This window comes from Carcharhinus amblyrhynchos, chromosome 32 (genome assembly GCF_965287045.1).
Source record: "Carcharhinus amblyrhynchos chromosome 32, sCarAmb.v2.hapA, whole genome shotgun sequence".
NCBI lineage: Eukaryota > Metazoa > Chordata > Chondrichthyes > Carcharhiniformes > Carcharhinidae > Carcharhinus > Carcharhinus amblyrhynchos.
The window spans coordinates 8,389,957-8,406,818 of NC_137355.1; the positions used below are offsets into that span (position 1 = coordinate 8,389,957).

A 16,862-nucleotide genomic window follows, 5' to 3' on the forward strand; every position below is an offset into this window, starting at 1 on the left:
CTATAAGTGGAGATGGACATGGCCACCCCAGGGTGGGATTTTATCATCCTGCCAGCAGGGGCCAGCAGCGCAGGCAGGATGGGAAAATTTGGCCAATCGTCTGCAGATTTTCCAGTCCCGCCCGATGACAGCTGCTGGCGGGACTGGAAAACCCCAGCCGGTATTTTGTCAGCCACGCGCCCATCTTTATTGAGTCATGTTGGTTTCGATAGATCTGAATATGGTCAATACACCGGACAGTGGAAGCTGTTGTCCCGGTTCCTGTTTAATTTCACCCCCCGCAGTCCCTGGGACAGAGACGAGAAATGGCAGAAGGTTTCTAACGGTCGGCGTTTCCAAATCTTTCAGGTGACGGTGGCGGTTACCTCGGTCGTGCTGGTGAAGAAACATCGGACAGGCGGCCTGCTCCCCAATGGCCTCGTCATTCGCACGAGCTCTAATGAGAAGGTGAGGCTGGCACGTGGCTCCTGCCCCACCCCTCGGCCTGGGTTCCAGCCCAGTGCCCACAGGAGCCCACTCAGCGAGACAGAGAGAGAGGCTTTGAGATCCAGTTGAGAAAAGCAGATCCCGAATAAAACCTGGGATCCACAGGGAAGGGTGCGGGTCACTGAAGTTCCTCCAATGTTACGCCTCTGCCCTGCTGGAAGTCTACCTTGAAAGGGGTGGCACGGTGGCACAGTGGTTAGCACGGCTGCCTCACAGCACCAGGGACCCGGGTTCAATTCCCGGCTTGGGTCACTGTGCGGAGTTTGCATGTTCTCCCCGTGTCTGTGTGGGTTTCCTCCGGGTGCTCTGGTTCCCCCCCACAGTCCAAAGATGTGCGGGTTAGGTGGATGGGTCACGCTAAATTGCCCCTAGTATCAGGGGGACAATAGCTAGGGTGAATACATGGGGCAATGGGAATAGGGCCTGGCTGGGATTGCACTATATATTTAAAGTGTGGGAGGAAACCAGAGCACCCGGAGAAAATCACTTTGTTGGAAAGAGTTTCTTAAAATGATGGATTGGCCGTGGGAAACTGCCCCTCAGTGTCCGGGACTGTGTAGGTTAGGGGGATCGGCCATGGTAAATGCATGGGGTTACAGGGATAGGAGAGGATTGTCCTTTCAGAGTTGGTGCAGACTCGATGGGCCGAATGGCCTCTTTCTGCACTATCGGGGTTCTATGATTTTTACACTAGGGACTCCAATCGTGACTCCAGTCTTGGAGGCTCTAAAACTCCGGACTTTCCTCCTTAAAACCTCTTTGCCCAAACACACGGTCTCCTGGACTCATACATCCGGATGTGCCTCGTTGTTGAACGATATTCCTGGATAATGAAGGGCACCGGGATGTTTCACAGCCGATATAACTGGGATGGATGTTGCTGTTTTGATTTGTGAACAAAGTTCTCCTGTGTTTTTGTTTTGCTGCAGTACATTTTTGTGTCCTTTATCTCGAGAGACAGTGTCTATGACGTGTTGAAGCAAGTCTGCTCACACTTACAGGTATGGGTTTTCTGCCTCCCCCATTGCTGGCTGGCTGCTTGCTATCGCAGAGGGACTGACCAGTAAATCTGAGCGCTAAATAAGGAGACAAAACTCAAGAAATCTTCCATCAGATCTCCTTCAGTCTTTGCTCTCTGCCTATCAGTCTGTGATGTGGAGATGCCGGCGTTGGACTGGGGTAAACACAGTAAGAAGTCTCACAACAACCAGGTTAAAGTCCAACAGGTTTATTTGGTAGTAAGTAAACCCTAGCGCCGTTTGCTACCAAATAAACCTGTTGACTTTAACCTGGTTTTGTGAGACTTCTTACTGTCAGTCCATTATCATTGTCCAGTGATCTACTCACTGGCTCCTGACATTGACCGTGTTATCTGAGTGTGGGCCAGTGTCATCCAGAGGGGGTCTTGTGGCACAGTGGGCAGCTTTCCTGTTCCTGAACCAGGAGCCCCAGGTTTGCCCCCTGTAGGCAGGACTTGCGGGCGGCACGGTGGCACACTGGTTAGCGCTGCCGCCTCACAGCGCCAGGCTCCCGGGTTCGATTCCCAGTTTGGGCCACTGTCTGTGTGGGGTCTGCACATTCTCCCCGTGTCTGCGTGGATTCCCTCTGGGTGCTCCAGTTTCCTCCCACAGTCCGAAGATATGTTGGTTAGACGCATTGGCCGTGCTGAATTCTCCCTCAGTGTACCCAAACAGGCACTGGAGTGTGGCGACTAGGGGATTTTCACAGTAACTTCATTGCAGTGTTAATGTAAGCCTGCTGTGACGTTAATAAATAAACTTTAACTTTTTACCGAAGCTGTGTCTTTTCCAACCCTGCCACGGTGGATGTGGTAAACCAGCCAAACTTGTGACACTAATAAATAATAATAATTTTAAGAGAAACATTTGAGAATAGTGACACCTACAGGCCTATCCCTACTTTACAATCCAGCGATTGAATCTTAAAATCAGACAGACAATTCCCCCTCTCTCCCACCATGGGAATTGGACCATTGCAAAGGTCCGTTTACCTCCGGTGGGATTTTCCAATTTTGGGGCGGAAAATTGAGCCCACAGACTTTTAAGTTAATTTTTAAAGTTTATTTATTAGCGTCACAATTAGGCTTACATTAACACCGCAACGAAGTTACTGTGAAAATCCCCTAGTTGCCATACTCGGGTGCCTGTTCGGGTACACTGAGGGAGAATTTAGCCTGGCCAATCCACCTAACCGGCACGACTTTCAGACTGTGGGAGGAAACCGGAGGAAACCCACGCAGACACTGGGAGAATGTGCAGACTCCACACAGACAGAGACCCAAGCCGGGAATCGAACCCGTGTCCCTGGTGCTGTGAGGCAGCAGTGCTAACCACTGTGTTACCGTGCATTTATATATCACACTTTTCACAATCACGGGACGTCTCGCTGCCATTTACAGCCAGCAAAGTCCTTTTTTTGATGTGCCGTCGCTGTTACAATGTAGGAAAAACAGCCAGCTGATCTGAGCACAGCAAGATCCCACACACACACACAGCAATGTGATAAAGCCTGGATCGCTTTGATGTTGATAAATGTATTGGCCGGGACACCCGGGGGAGAATTTCTCAGTTAATCGTTAAAACAGCGGCCATGGGACCCGCCCCACCCCCATGAGGTAGGGGAGGGAGCGGTGGGGGGGTTGGGGGGGGCGGTTTTACCTGATAGATGTTACCTTGCTCAGTGCTGCACTGGAACTTGGTGCTTACCCCGAGAACGGGCCCCGAACGTTTTGAGTAAGTTACAGCTAACGTTCCACTTTCGGATTGTTTGATGCGCCCAATCTGATCTTTAAATAACAAATGCAAGAAATTCTGTGAAGTGTAAGTTTGTGTTGTAAAGTTTCAATCCTGAGCTTTTAGCCAGAGGTGGAGTCCAGCGGTTAGTGTGTACACCCCTTTCTCTTGGGTTTACTGTACCATTTCGTGTCCCTTCAGGACAGCAAGAAGAGTCTGAGTGTGAGCCCGGCCCCAGATACGTGCGATTCTATACCCTTGGTAAGTTCCTTTGGTTCAAGGTTATCTCCATCCTTAACTAGCTTTCCCCCTTCTATCCCCAAGGAACAATCAAGGTGGATGTTGGTGCTGACTCAACAGTAACAACATCCTTTCTGCAGCGCTCAATAGCTTGTCAATTATGTGAGTCCGTTTACTAGTGATGCTTACTGTTCTTGTCTGGTTAATCCTGGGTGTGGACTCAGAGCAAAGTCAGCAAAGCTGTAGAAAGAGCAGTGATGTAGGCTAGTGAGTGGGCTGCATGAGTGACCCTCCTTCATCTCAGTGGGCCTCAAGATTGACTAAGTTCACTAACCATGATCCCCTGAGTAAGATTAAATACATTTAATACACACTGAATATTTCATAATGAGTTATAGAAAATTCTTCATCATTTATTAATAGTCATCAACTTCAAGTGGTAAAAACAAAGGGAATATTGACACTTTGGACACAGAGGGAGCGCATGGCTCTCTCAGTCAGTGTTGTGAGCAATAAGCACACACCTCACTTCACTCACCCTCACTTTATAAGCAAATCACTTCAGCCACACCAGTCGGAAAAAAACTACATGGGGGGAAAATCAGCAGAATGTGGCAACCCCACGCATGGGCAATGGTCAACAAAATGTCTGGTGGGGGCTTCACTCAAAACCCAGGTAGACCGCATGTGCCCCCCCTCCCCCAGGCTGCAGGTTACCCTCCGCTGGGGTAGAAGCGTGGAGTAGACATTTCAAATAAGTGAATAAAACCTGTCATGCACATAGTGTCATCTCTGCATATCTCCCAGATAAAAAAAAGTGACATGGTGGCCCAGTGGTTAGCACTGCTGCCTCACAGTGCCAAAGACCTGGGTTCGATTCCCGGCCTTGGGTCGCTGTCTGTGTAGAGTTTGCACATTCTCCCCATGCCTGCGTGGGTTTCCTCCAGGCACTCCGGTTTCCTCCAGGCGCTCCAGTTTCCTCCAAAGATGTGCAGATTAGGTGGATTGGCCATGCTAAATTGTCCCTTAGTGTCAGGCGGACTAGCTGGGGTAAATGCAAGGGGTTATGTGGGTAGGGCCTGGGTGGGATTGCGGTCAGTGCAGACCTGATGGGCTGAATGGCCTCCTTCTGCGCTGTAGGATTTTACAAAGATAGAGGATAACATTTTCCCTTTGGGAGCCTTATGTTGTTGGGATGTCGGCAGCAAGTTAACTGAACCGCCCCACCCCCAATCCGGCAGAGTTTGTGGTTAAGTGGCTTTGATCTCTCTTTCGTCTCTCAGATAAATTATAGGTTACACGTGGACTGGAAGAGGAAATTAGCCAATGGCTCCTCGTCTTCACTGCCCGAAACAGAGTATCAGTCCCTACTGGGGAACTCCACCAGCAGCTTAAGTTCTCCAGAGGTCGAGAGCTCCAGTTACTGCAGTCAGACCTTTCGAGGTGAGTGACCACATGGGTTACGATGCATGCGTGCGCTTGTACCAACACGCGACTGTGGTCATGTGTGGGATGGATGTGTGTTTAAAATACATGCGTGAGGATGTTAATACGAGTGTGTTTATAAAGTCCCTGTACAACTTTGAACTTGATGATATTGACGATAGAACTAAACTGCAAATTGCATATATATATATGTGTGTATATATATATATATATATATAGAGGAATTAGGAACAGAAATAGGCATTTTTTAATTCATCCGTGGGACATGAGTGTCACTGGCCGGCCAGCATTTATTGCCCATTTCCCTACATATTTACACATCTCAGGACACTAAGGGGCAATTTTTTTGGCATGGCCAATCAACCTAACCCGCACATCTTTGGGCTGTGGGAGAAAACCGGAGCACCTGGAGGAAACCCATGCAGACACGGGGAGAATGTACAAACTCCACACAGACAGTGACCCAAGTCGGGAATCGAACCCAGGTCCCTGGAGCTGTGAAGCAGCAGTGCTAACCACTGTGCTACCGTGCCACCTTCAATCAGCTCCTCCCCTCATCCTTCTAAACTCCAGCGAGTATATAAACCCCCAACTGTTAGGCTTATACTCACAATTATAAATATATTTTATGTTAATGCTGTGTTAGCATTTGTGAAGTATAACTGGAGATTAATTTCAACAAATCCAATTGCAGACAGATCCCAGAAGGTGACAATAATACCGAGATCTGTCGTGTGTTAAAACTGGAGTGTGTAAACCTGGCTCATCGCTGCCTCTCACTCCCCTATCAAACCAGGATTTATCACCTCTTTATTTCCTTCCTTTAGACAGAGTGGTGAAAAAGGAGAAAATACTGGAACTGGATTCCGTGGAGAGAATTAGCAACGTGGAGTATGGTATTCTCAGGATATTAATTGTGATGTGAGTATTGGAGGATGTTACTGACGCCTCTATATTTATTATGGTCAGTATTTAGCAGGGGTGACAAGGGGCTCAGATGCCACCGGTGTGCCAACAAGGGCCTACGCTTCACATTCTGGGAAGACTCATTGACATGAGTGCCAATCAGGCACTTAACCAGGAGAACCTTGTTGGGAGATGTTGTGTGTAGTTTGGTAGGAGTCTTGTATAGTTTTACAGTAAGTGTTAATTAATTATAGAATCCCCACAGTGCAGAAGAAGGCATTCGGCCCATCGAGTCTGCACTGATTCTCTGACAGATTATCCCAGCCAGGCTCTATCCCCTGTAATCCCACACTTTTCTCATGACTAATCCATCTAACCTACACATCTTTGGACACTAAGGGGTAATTTAGCATGGCCAATCCACCTAACCTACATATCTTTGGACACTAAGGGACAATTTAGCATGGCCAATCCACCTAACCTACATATCTTTGGACACTAAGGGACAATTTAGCATGGCCAATCCACCTCTCCTGCACATCTTTGGACACTAAGGGGCAATTTAGCATGGCCAATCCACCTAACCTGCACATCTTTGGACACTAAGGGACAATTTAGCATGACTAATCCATCTAACCTGCACATCTTTGGACACTAAGGGGTAATTTAGCATGGCCAATCCACCTAACCTACACATCTTTGGACTCTAAGGGACAATTTAACATGGCCAATCCACCTAACCTACACGTCTTTGGACTGTGGGAGGAAACCAGAACATCCAGGGGAAACCCACGCAGACACAGGGAGAATGTGCAAACTTCACACCGACAATGACCCGAACCCAGGACTCTGGAGCTGTGAGGCAGTGGTGCTAACCACTGTACCACCCTGATCTTGTACTTACTTGTAATTATATACAGATACAGATATACAGAGCTGCCTCCATGCTTACCTCTACACATGTCTCTGTCCAGTAAAACATTGCCCTGTAGACTTGAGTCGTGTTTCTTTGGGTCATATTGTGGGCGGTTCTGTTCCCAGTCTAACTCTTTCTGTGCCGGAACTTTCTACTCCAGGCCTTCCTCAGGATCGAGGGGATACAGGGAACTCACCATGTGGGAAGCACATAAAGGAAACCCTGTCAGGGACTTCTGGAGGAATTCTTAGTTATCCCAGAATCCCAACAGTGCAGAAGAAGATGCTTCAGCCCATCGAATCTGCGCCAACAACAATTCCAACCAGACCCTATCCTTGTAACCCCATTTACCTTCTCCAATTGCCATAACACTAAGGGTCAATTTCAGCATGGCCAATCCACCTAACTCACACATCTTTCAGACTGTGGGGGGAAGCGAGAGCTCCCGGAGGAAACCCACGCAGACACAAGGAAAATGTGTAAACTCTGCACACTGACCCAAACCGGGAATCGAACCCGGATCCCTGGGGCAATGAGGTAGCGGTGTTAACCCCCGTGCTACCGGGCCGTCCTTAGTGTCTGATCGATGGAGCTAGTGACGTGAGTGGGTGGCTCCCAAGCGCTGTCAGCCAATCAGAGGCTGGCAGCGGTGCCTTGCTCAAGAGCACCACTTGAGGTTACTGCTGGTACTGCACCCACTTGAGGCCCAGGATTGCCAAGGGACCCAGGACACAGTGGGATGGGAGTCGTGCGACGGCGGTGCGGGGGTTAAGGGAGGGGGGGGGAGCAAGTGCCAGTAGTAGCAAGGGCACATGGATGGCTCTCGGTGGGCACCCCCTCAAGTCCCTCGATTAGGAACTTAGGCAAAGATCAGAACCATTCAATCATTTGTTTCCTGGACACCGAGTGGCTGGTAATGTTTCGGTTGTGACCATTCACCTCTGGATCCATCCTTTCTTCCTCTACTTGTCCCAGCACCAACCCTTTTCTCTTGTTCCATCATCCCAATCGTCATTGATTTCCCCCTGTTCCCCACTCCTTACCCCACTGTAACGTTCCATCATCATCGATTTCCCCCCTCACCCCCACCCCTTACCCCACTGTAATGACTTTAGTCCGGCCGTTGAGGTTAGCCGATTGGAACGTGAATTCCCTGATTAATCATAGAATCAGAGAAACCCTACAGTACAGAAAGAGGCCATTCGGCCCATCGAGTCTGCACCGACCACCATCCCGCCCAGGCCCTACCCCCATTTCCCTACATATTTACTCACTAATCCCTCTAACCTACGCATCTCAGGATACTAAGGGGCAATTTTTAGCGTGGCTAATCATCCTAACCCGTACATCTTTGGACTGATGGGCCAATCAGGGAGTCTTGGCCTTTAGGAGTGTTGGTTCCTCTGGCACCCCCCTGGAGTTAGACTGCTGACTGTTAACACTCTGTACTGGCTCCTGTTTCCACAGACTGGTTACATCTACCTCTGTATTTGTTAAAAATCTGTTCCATCTCTTTATCCCCCAGGGCTGACGATGGCCTTGGACCTGAAACGTTAACTCTTTCTCTCTCTCTCTCTACAGACGTTCTCCGACCTGCTGAGTTTTTCCGGCATTTCCTGATCCTATTTCAGATTTCCAGCGCTTGGTGGTGTTTTGTTGTAAATAGGGTCTGTTAGGCAGCATAACCAGGACTGAGGCACACACTCAGCAACTGGATACTTAGATTTTAGGATTTGAACAGCCACTGTGCCCGGTTCTTCACTGAGATGTTTTAAAGTTTACTCCTTTGTAAACTTCCTGAGGTTTATCCGGACTGAGAAACTGTTTAAAGAGGGAAGTTATTAACGTGCTGCTGTGTGGAATATCGAGTTATTATTCATGTTGTTTCAATTCTGTGCATCCCTCAAGCAGAGAATGTTTTTGTTTTTCCAGAGTTATTATCCTGCTGGCCTCCTCGATCTACATGACGTTCCGAGTTTACTCCCTGGAACAGCAGCTGGGACTCCTGGATGCAGCTTCCCAATCCCTAGCCCACAAGAGGTGAGTGTCTGATCCAGAGAAATAATACTGTTACCCGTACCCCATCGCCACATGGATCCGGTGCCGTTCCCATTCTTGAACAATGGGATCCTGTCTCACTCCCGTGTTAAAGTACAAGAAAAGCAATGGACCTAATACCAACTCCTGAAGGATTGCGACTGAATCCCTCTCCCCAATCCTATTATCACTACTCTCCCCTCTCCTTAGCCAATAATATACCAATGTTACTACTATCCCTTTAACATAGTTACATGGAGTAGGAGGAGGCCCTTCGAGCCTGCCCCACCATTCCTTATGGTCATGGCTGATCATCCAAGTCAATAACCTGCTCCCACCTTGCCTCTGAATAAGAACATAAGAAATAGGAGCAGGAGTCGGCCATCTAGCCCTTCGAGCCTGCCCCGCCATTCAATAAGATCATGGCTGATCTGAAGTGGATCAGTTCCACTTTCCCGCTTTCTCCCCATAACCCTTAATTCCCTTGTCTATCAGAAACCTATCTACCCGTGACTTAAATATATTCAGCGAGGCAGCCTCCACCACCTCAACGGGCAGAGAATTCCAGAGATTCACCACCCTTTGAGTGAAGAAGTTCCTCCTCAACTCTGATCTAAACTGACCCCCTCCTTATTTTGAGGCTGTGCCCTCTAGTCCTACTGTCCTTTCTAAGTGGAAAGAATCTCTCTACTTCTATCCTTTGATCTCCTTCGCCCCAATCTAACTCCTTGTTCAAAACATACAACGTTTTGGCCTCGACTGCTTTCCGTGGTAGTGAATTCCACGCTCTCTGGGTGAAGAAATTTCTGCTCATCTCTGTGCCTCAGGACTCCAATCCCTGCCCTCTGACACACTGTTAATCCGGGTCTCGGTGAATTCAGACTTCCCACAGGGTGGTCCCTTCACAGTGAGACGGGGATTGGTATAATTTCTTCTTAATTCAAGATATGTGACAAGTTCTGTGTGATGATGGTCACTAACTTTGTGTCACTCTTAAGGGACAGCAGTTGTGTCGTGCTGTTGTCTGGACCAGTAATCCAGAGGTTCCAGCACATCTTTCGGACTGTGGGAGGAAACCCACGCAGACACGGGGAGAACGTGCAAACTCCACACAGACAGTGACACGAGGCCGGGAATCGAACCCAAGTCTCTGGCGCTGTGAGGCCGCAATGCTAACCCCGGTGCCACTGTGCCACCCCCCCCTCGGTGTGCTGGTTAGGTGCACTGGCCAGGCTAAATTCTCCCGCAGTGCACCCAAACAGGTGCTGGAGTGTGACGACCAGGGGATTTTCACAGTAACTTCATTGCAGTGTTAATGTAAGCCTACTTAAAATTTAAAGTTAATTTATTAGTGTCACCAGTATCTTACATTAACACTGCAATGAAGTCACAGTGAAAATCCCCTAGCCGCCACACTTGTAACGCTAATCAATAAACATAAACTTTAACTTCCACATGGGTAGACATTAGAGTTGTGGGATTGTCACTGGGCTAGTCATCCAGAGACTCCAGGGTTCGAATCCCACCATGGCAGATGGTGATATTTGAATTCAATAAGAATCTGGAATTGAAAGTCTAAAGATGACCATGAAACCATTGTCGGAAAAACCCATCTGGGTCACTAATGTCCTTTAGGGCAGGAAATCTTACCCGGTCTGGCCCACAAGTGACTCCAGAGCCACAGCAATGTGGTTGACCCTTAACTGCCCTCACAGACGGGCAATAACTGCTGACCCTGCCATTGCCCATATCCAATGAACAAATGTAACGAAACACTGAAGTTTAGGATTTGGTGTTTGATTTTATATAATTGTTCACATTCTCTGCTGATCTATCATTCAATTATTAAAATAAATGAGAGCTATATTTGCCTCAATGGTCTTTTTGGATGCCGTTGGCCCACCATCTTGTCTAACACATCTCGCTGTGTTCCAGGTAAAGTATTTCCTCGAAGGTTCGTTGAAGTTGTTTGCTGGCAGTTGGCCGTGAGGTGGACCAGGTGGACTGAGGCTCCAAGATCTCTCTCTCAGCTTTCCTGGATGGAGGGGGGGGCTCTAGACCATCACCAATTTTCCTGTCTGCTGTTAGTGGAGAGACCAAACGTCAGAGAGTTTCCGCTGCGTTGTGTGACATTACCTCGTGTGCAAATCGCGCAGCTCGCCAAACGTCCCAGTTTTTTTGAGACTGAATATCTGAAAATCTTATTCTGAGCTGCAGTCCATTCAAAAGATTCAAAGCGTTTCCGAGTGCATCTCTGCAACCCTGCTCCGAATGCAACGATTGAGCTGAGGATCTGACAACGTGTGGAGCCCGGAGCTTTATCCATTCTTGAATCGATTCGAAATTACGAAGCAGTGTTGCGAACACTTGAATCGGCCGCTGATAATGAAATCAAATCCGGTCTCACTCTCTGGGAATGTGGTTGACTCGACCTGATAGGAGACAGCCTCTCGACCTAGACCTCAATATCACCCTGGTCTGTACTTTATAAGCCTGGATTCCAGCTCCTGATCTCAGTGTTCCTGGAACCTGCACACATTCACACTGACTGACTGCCTCAGTTTATTTATAATCATCAGTTCCCAGCTACTGATCGAATAATATCGCACACTCCAACTTTTGGGAAACTTTTCTGACTAGAAAAAAAAGATGCATTTTTGGATTTTGATACACTTCCAGTGACGAACAGGAGAAACTCTCAATGCCCGTTATTGGTTAAATTGGCACGGGACCCTGCCCTGAGCAGGATTGGCAGCACCACAGGGAAAGGACATTCGGTGGAGAGTGAGAGAGCATCAAGAAAGCTCAGAGGGAGCCATCCCCGGGACAGCATCGCTGGAGGGTATCGAGTGGGATTGGTGAGGAACACTGGGGGGGTGGGAAGTTGGCATGCCAAGGTGATTGTTCTCCGGGTGTGGTGGGCAGAGTTGAATGGTCGGAATGTGAATGCCAAGGCGATGGGATTGAGGAACAGGTACTGGACGGCACCGTTCATGGTGCAAGGTTACACATTTCTGACGATCAGATGTTATCGGCCACGCTACAGATGTGGGGGGTGTGGGCGGAGGGCTATAAACTGGGCTCTCAACATAGAGATGGCCAAATTTGATCATCGCGAGTGATGATTTATTTTGGTAATTTTTCAACAAGTTTGTTGTAATCAGATGCAATAAAGGTGAGATTTATTTGTTGGTGTGGTTTTTCTCATTTTATTCACGCCAATCCTTCCCCATGTTAATTCTGGAATGGGGTAAGGGGGTTTCCCCATTGCCAGTTCTGGAAGAAATGATATCCGGAGGGGTTCATCTCCTTCTGCCTCTCCTTGCCCCTGCAACTACTTCCAGAGTTCCAGCAGCTCTGAAGGGATCATGTCGGATGGTGTTACATTGGGAATTCTGTCAGAAGAGCTATCCAGCAATAGGTTAATTCCCCGTGTCTGCATGGGTTTCCTCCGGGAACTCCGGATTCCTCCCGAAAGACGTGCCGGTTAGGGTGCATTGGCCGTGCTAAATTCTCCCTCAGTGTACCCGAATGGGTGTGGTGACTAGGGCACTTTCACAGTAACTTCATTGCAGTGTTAATGTAAGCCGACTTGTGACACTAAGAAATAAACTTTAAGCACCAACTTGGGGTACCCAAGGAAGAGGCAGAAATATTTCCCCTTGGCCAGTTAAAGCCTCCAGATCCCATTCTCGGAGCGGAAAACATCCCTCTGTGTCACAGAACCATAGAAATTAGAGACAGGAGTAGGCCATTCGGCCCTTCAGCCTGCTCCACGCTCATTATAATCATGGCTGATTATCAAATTGAATACCCTGATCCCCCCCCCCTCCACTTCCTCCCGTATCCCTCGACCCCTTTATCCCTCAATCTTTATTTTCTATGCAGTCTGATCCTGGACAGAATATAAGCTCTAATTTTACAAAGATACCCATTGGGGTTTATATGGAAGGGAGATGGACACAACTGCTTTGTCAGAGGTTGGTACAAATGGAAATGATTTGCCAAAACCTGTCCACCATCTACAAGGCACGAGTCAGGAGTGTGATGGAATACTCCCCACTCGCCTGGATGGGGGCAGCTCCAACAACACTCAAGAAGCTCAACACCATCCAAGACAAAGTAGTCCACTTGGTTTGGCACCCCATCCACAAACACTCACTCCCTCCATCACCGACGCTCAGTACCAGCTACAAGATGCACTGCAGCAATTCACCAGCGATCCTTAGCACCTTCCAAACCCACGACCACTTCCATCTAGAGGGACAAGGGCAGCAGATACATGGGGAACACCACCCCCTGCAAGTTCCCCTCCAAACCACTCACCATCCTGACCTGGAAATATATCGGCCGTTCCTTCACTGTGACTGGGTCAAAATCCTGGAACAGCCTCTCTAACAGCACTGTGGATGTACCTACACCACATGGGCTGCAGTGATTTTTGAGAAGGCAGCCCACCTTCTCAAGGGGCAATTAGGGATGGGTAATAGATGCTGGCCCAGACTATCAAGACTCAGAGTTGCTGAGTACATTTGGGTTTGAAAACGCAATTTATATTAAATCACGATGCAGAAAAATTTTCAGGCTTTTTGCCAGCAGCGCTTTAAGTATCAAAATTTAGTCACCACCACTTCCTGTTTCTGAGGCAAGAGAGTGATTTTCTTTCAAATTGAAGGGGGTAAATTATTAACTTGTTTCTAATGAACTATTAAATTAATAAATAGACACTTCCTGATTGCAAGAAATAAATTCAGGGATAGATTATTAACTCAGTGCAGCCTGGATTCAAACATATGAAGGGTAGAGATCGGGTGAACAGCAGGAAGCTTTTTCCCAGGTCAGAGGTGACGATCACGAGGGGGTCACGGGCTCGAGGTGAGAGGGGTGAGGTTTAACTCCGATATCAGAGGGATGTTTTTTATACAGAGGGTGGTGGGGGGTCTGGAATGCACTGCCAAGCAGGGTGGTGGAGGCGGACACGCTGGGATTGTTTAAGACTTACCTGGATCGTCACAGGAACAGACTGGGAATGGAGGGATACAAACGAATGGTCTCGTTGGACCAATGAGCGGCACAGGCTTGGAGGGCCGAAGGGCCTGTTTCCTGTGCTGTACTGTTCTTTGTTCTTTGTTCTTTCTGAACAGCTGAACCCCAGAGTGATGCCCTGGACTGAGTGTGGCATCAAGGAGCTCCGGCCCAACTAGAATCAGGAGGAATGTTTTGTGTTTGTAGGAGAGGTGGCACGGTGGCACAGCGCTTAGCACTGCTGCCTCACAGCACCAGGAACCCGGTTTGATTCCCACAGTGTCTGTGCAGAGTCTGCACATTCTCCCCATGTCTGCATGGGTTTCCTCCGGGTGCTCCGGTTTCCTCCCACAATCTGAAAGACCTGCTGGTTAGGGTGCATTGGCTGTGCTAAATTCTCCCTCAGTGTAACCCAAACAAGTGTGGCAACTAGGGGATTTTCACAGTAACTTCATTGCAGTGTGAATGTACGCCTTACGTGTGACTAAAAAAATAAACTTCTATAAAAATTGTCTCAACTCTTCTGATCCTGAAACTCTTATTAACGCCTCGAGACTCAGTCATTCTGATTCATTCTAACCTGTGAGATTTCTTACTGATTCTAATTCACTCTGGGCTGGTCTCCCACACTCTACCCTCGATAAGCTTCAGGTCAAAACTCTGTTGCCCATTCCTTAACTCACACCATGTTCCGTTCCCCTACCAGTCCCGTACTCGCTGAGATACCCGTCACAATAAGTACTGATTCTAAATTCTCCTCCTGATTTTCAGATCCCTCCATCCCACCCCCTTCCATCTCCCTACCTCTGTCATCTTCCCCCAGAACTCACCAAGATGTCCACTACGACTCTCACCAACTTTTACCGATGCACCGTCGGGTTGTATCACAGCTTGGTGTGGGCTCCTGCTCTGCCCAAGAGTGCGAGGAACTACAAGAGGCTGTGAACGAAACTCAATCCATCACGCAAACCAGCCTCCCATCCATTCATTCCGTCTACACTTCCCGCTGCCTCAGAAAAGTGTGGGAGGGCCCCACGCGCCCCGGACATTCGCTTTTCCACCTTCTTCTGCCTGGAGAAAGGTACAAAAGTCTGAGGTCACGTATCAACCGACTCAAGAACAGCTTCCTCCCTGCTGCCATCAGACTTTTGAATGGACCTACCTCGCAGTAAGTTAACCTTTCTCTAAACCCTAGCTATGACTGTAACACTACTTCCTGCACTCTCTCCTGCTCTATGAACAGTATGCTTTCTCTGTACAGCATACAAGAAACAATACTTTTCACTGTACCCCAGTACATGTGACAATAATAAATCAATAAGCCTTTTCACTCCTCTCAATCTGGTCCTATTGTGTGATTTTATTCGCTCCACCATTGGTGGCTGGGCCATCAGTTGCCCAGGTACCAAACTCTCTCTGCACACCTCTCTGTTGCAATTTTCCTCCGTTAAGACACTCCTTAAAACCATCTCCTTGGTCTTCTGGACTAATAACACCTTACGTGGCTCAAAGTCATTCTTTGCGCTGGGCAGCACGGTGACACAGTGGTGAGCACTGCTGCCTCACAACGTCAAGGACCTGGGTTCGATTCCCGGCTTGGGTCACTGTCTGCACATTCTCCTCGTGCCTGCGTGGGTTTCCCCCGGGTGCTCCGGTTTCCTCCCACACTCCAAAGGTGTGCGGGTTAGGTGGATCGGCTGTGCTAAGATTGCCCCTTAGGGTCAGGGGAGTGGCAGGGTAAGTATGTGGGGTTATGGGGAGTAGGACCTGGGTGGGACTGTGGTCGGTACAGATCGATGTGCAGGTTAGGTGGATTGGCTGGGCTAAAGTGCCCCATAGGGCGGAATCTTTCCGTGGGAATCGTAACGGGCGGGAGAGGATCACGGAAAGGTCTGTTAACCTCAGGCAGAACTTTCCAACCTGGGGGCGAGTGTGGTTAGAAAATCCAGCCCTTACTCCCAGCATGTGTGGGTTGGGTGGATTGGCCACACTAATCGGGGTTCTGGGGGGGAGGGGAGTCAGCAACTGACAGCCTGGGAATCTGGCACTCCGACTTTATGGAGAAATTACTTACCCCCCCGCTCCCAAACCCCGAGCAGAGTCATTTCCACCTCACATCTTCCCCACTCCTGAGTCACAGGGGGGAGAGATTTCTCTTTATTAATGGTGTGAGTCATCACATTGCTCTGAGGCAGCTGTGAAAATATTGTCAGCTGTTGGGAGAGGAAGTGGGAATGACTTGCATTTATATAACGCCCACCGTAATCTCAGGATGTCTCAAAGAGCCAATGGAGTGCTTTTGTAACGTTGGCGATGCAGCAGCAGCAGCTCGGCACTCAGTAAACACCCAGCACCCATTCGGCAAATCACCGCACCCTGCATCCTTTCTGTGGTACAGTGGGTCAGCGCTGCTGCCTCACGGTGCCAGGGACCCCGGGTTCGATTCCCGGCTCGGGTCTCTGTCTGTGCGGAGTCTGCACGTTCTCCCCGTGTCTGCGTGGGTTTCCTCCGGGTGCTCCCGTTTCCTCTCTCAGTCTGAAAGGCGTGTTGGCGAGGTGCATTGGCCGGGCTAGAATTGCCCCTTCTGCCGGAGTTTCCTGGCCCGCCCACCATGGGAATCGGAGCGGGCGAGAAGCGGACAATGGGAAGGTCCGCTATCCTCGGGGAGTGGTTTATTAGGTTCAGGCCACTGAATTCTAGCCTGTGGCACAACTTAATAGCTTCATAAAACCCCTGCAGTGCAGAAGGAGGCCATTCAGGCCATCCAGCCTGCGCTGACCACAATCCCACCCAGGCCCCAATTCCCACAACCCCACATATTTACCCTGCTAATTCCCCGTGGCACCAAGGGGGTAATTGTGTGGGGTTACCCGGTGAAAACCCACGCAGAGACGGGGAGAACGTGCAAACTCCGCACAGACAGAGACCCAAGGCCGGGAATCGAACCCGGGTCCCTGGCGCTGTGAGGGCCCGAAAATCCCACCCTCCTCACGCGGCTCAGCGTCAACACCCCGGGGTGTCGTGTTGGGTGAACGGCGCTACATAAATCCCAG

General features: G+C 49.2%; 1 protein-coding gene across 3 annotated transcripts in view; it reads left to right on the top strand.

Moving 5' to 3' along the window:
* The window catches only part of LOC145360736 (GRAM domain-containing protein 2A-like), a 63,280-nt gene extending 51,305 nt beyond the window's left edge, over positions 1-11,975 (top strand). For all 3 annotated transcript variants that reach the window (XM_080216118.1, XM_080216116.1, XM_080216115.1), the window contains exons 6-12: positions 349-447; positions 1,416-1,487; positions 3,441-3,500; positions 4,763-4,922; positions 5,753-5,846; positions 8,680-8,787; positions 10,720-11,975. In XM_080216118.1, coding sequence (XP_080072244.1) covers positions 349-447; positions 1,416-1,487; positions 3,441-3,500; positions 4,763-4,922; positions 5,753-5,846; positions 8,680-8,787; positions 10,720-10,723 — 597 coding nt within the window. In that variant the 3' untranslated portion in view covers positions 10,724-11,975. The remainder of the gene's footprint in view (positions 1-348; positions 448-1,415; positions 1,488-3,440; positions 3,501-4,762; positions 4,923-5,752; positions 5,847-8,679; positions 8,788-10,719) is intronic.
* The last annotated feature ends 4,887 nt before the right edge of the window (positions 11,976-16,862 follow it).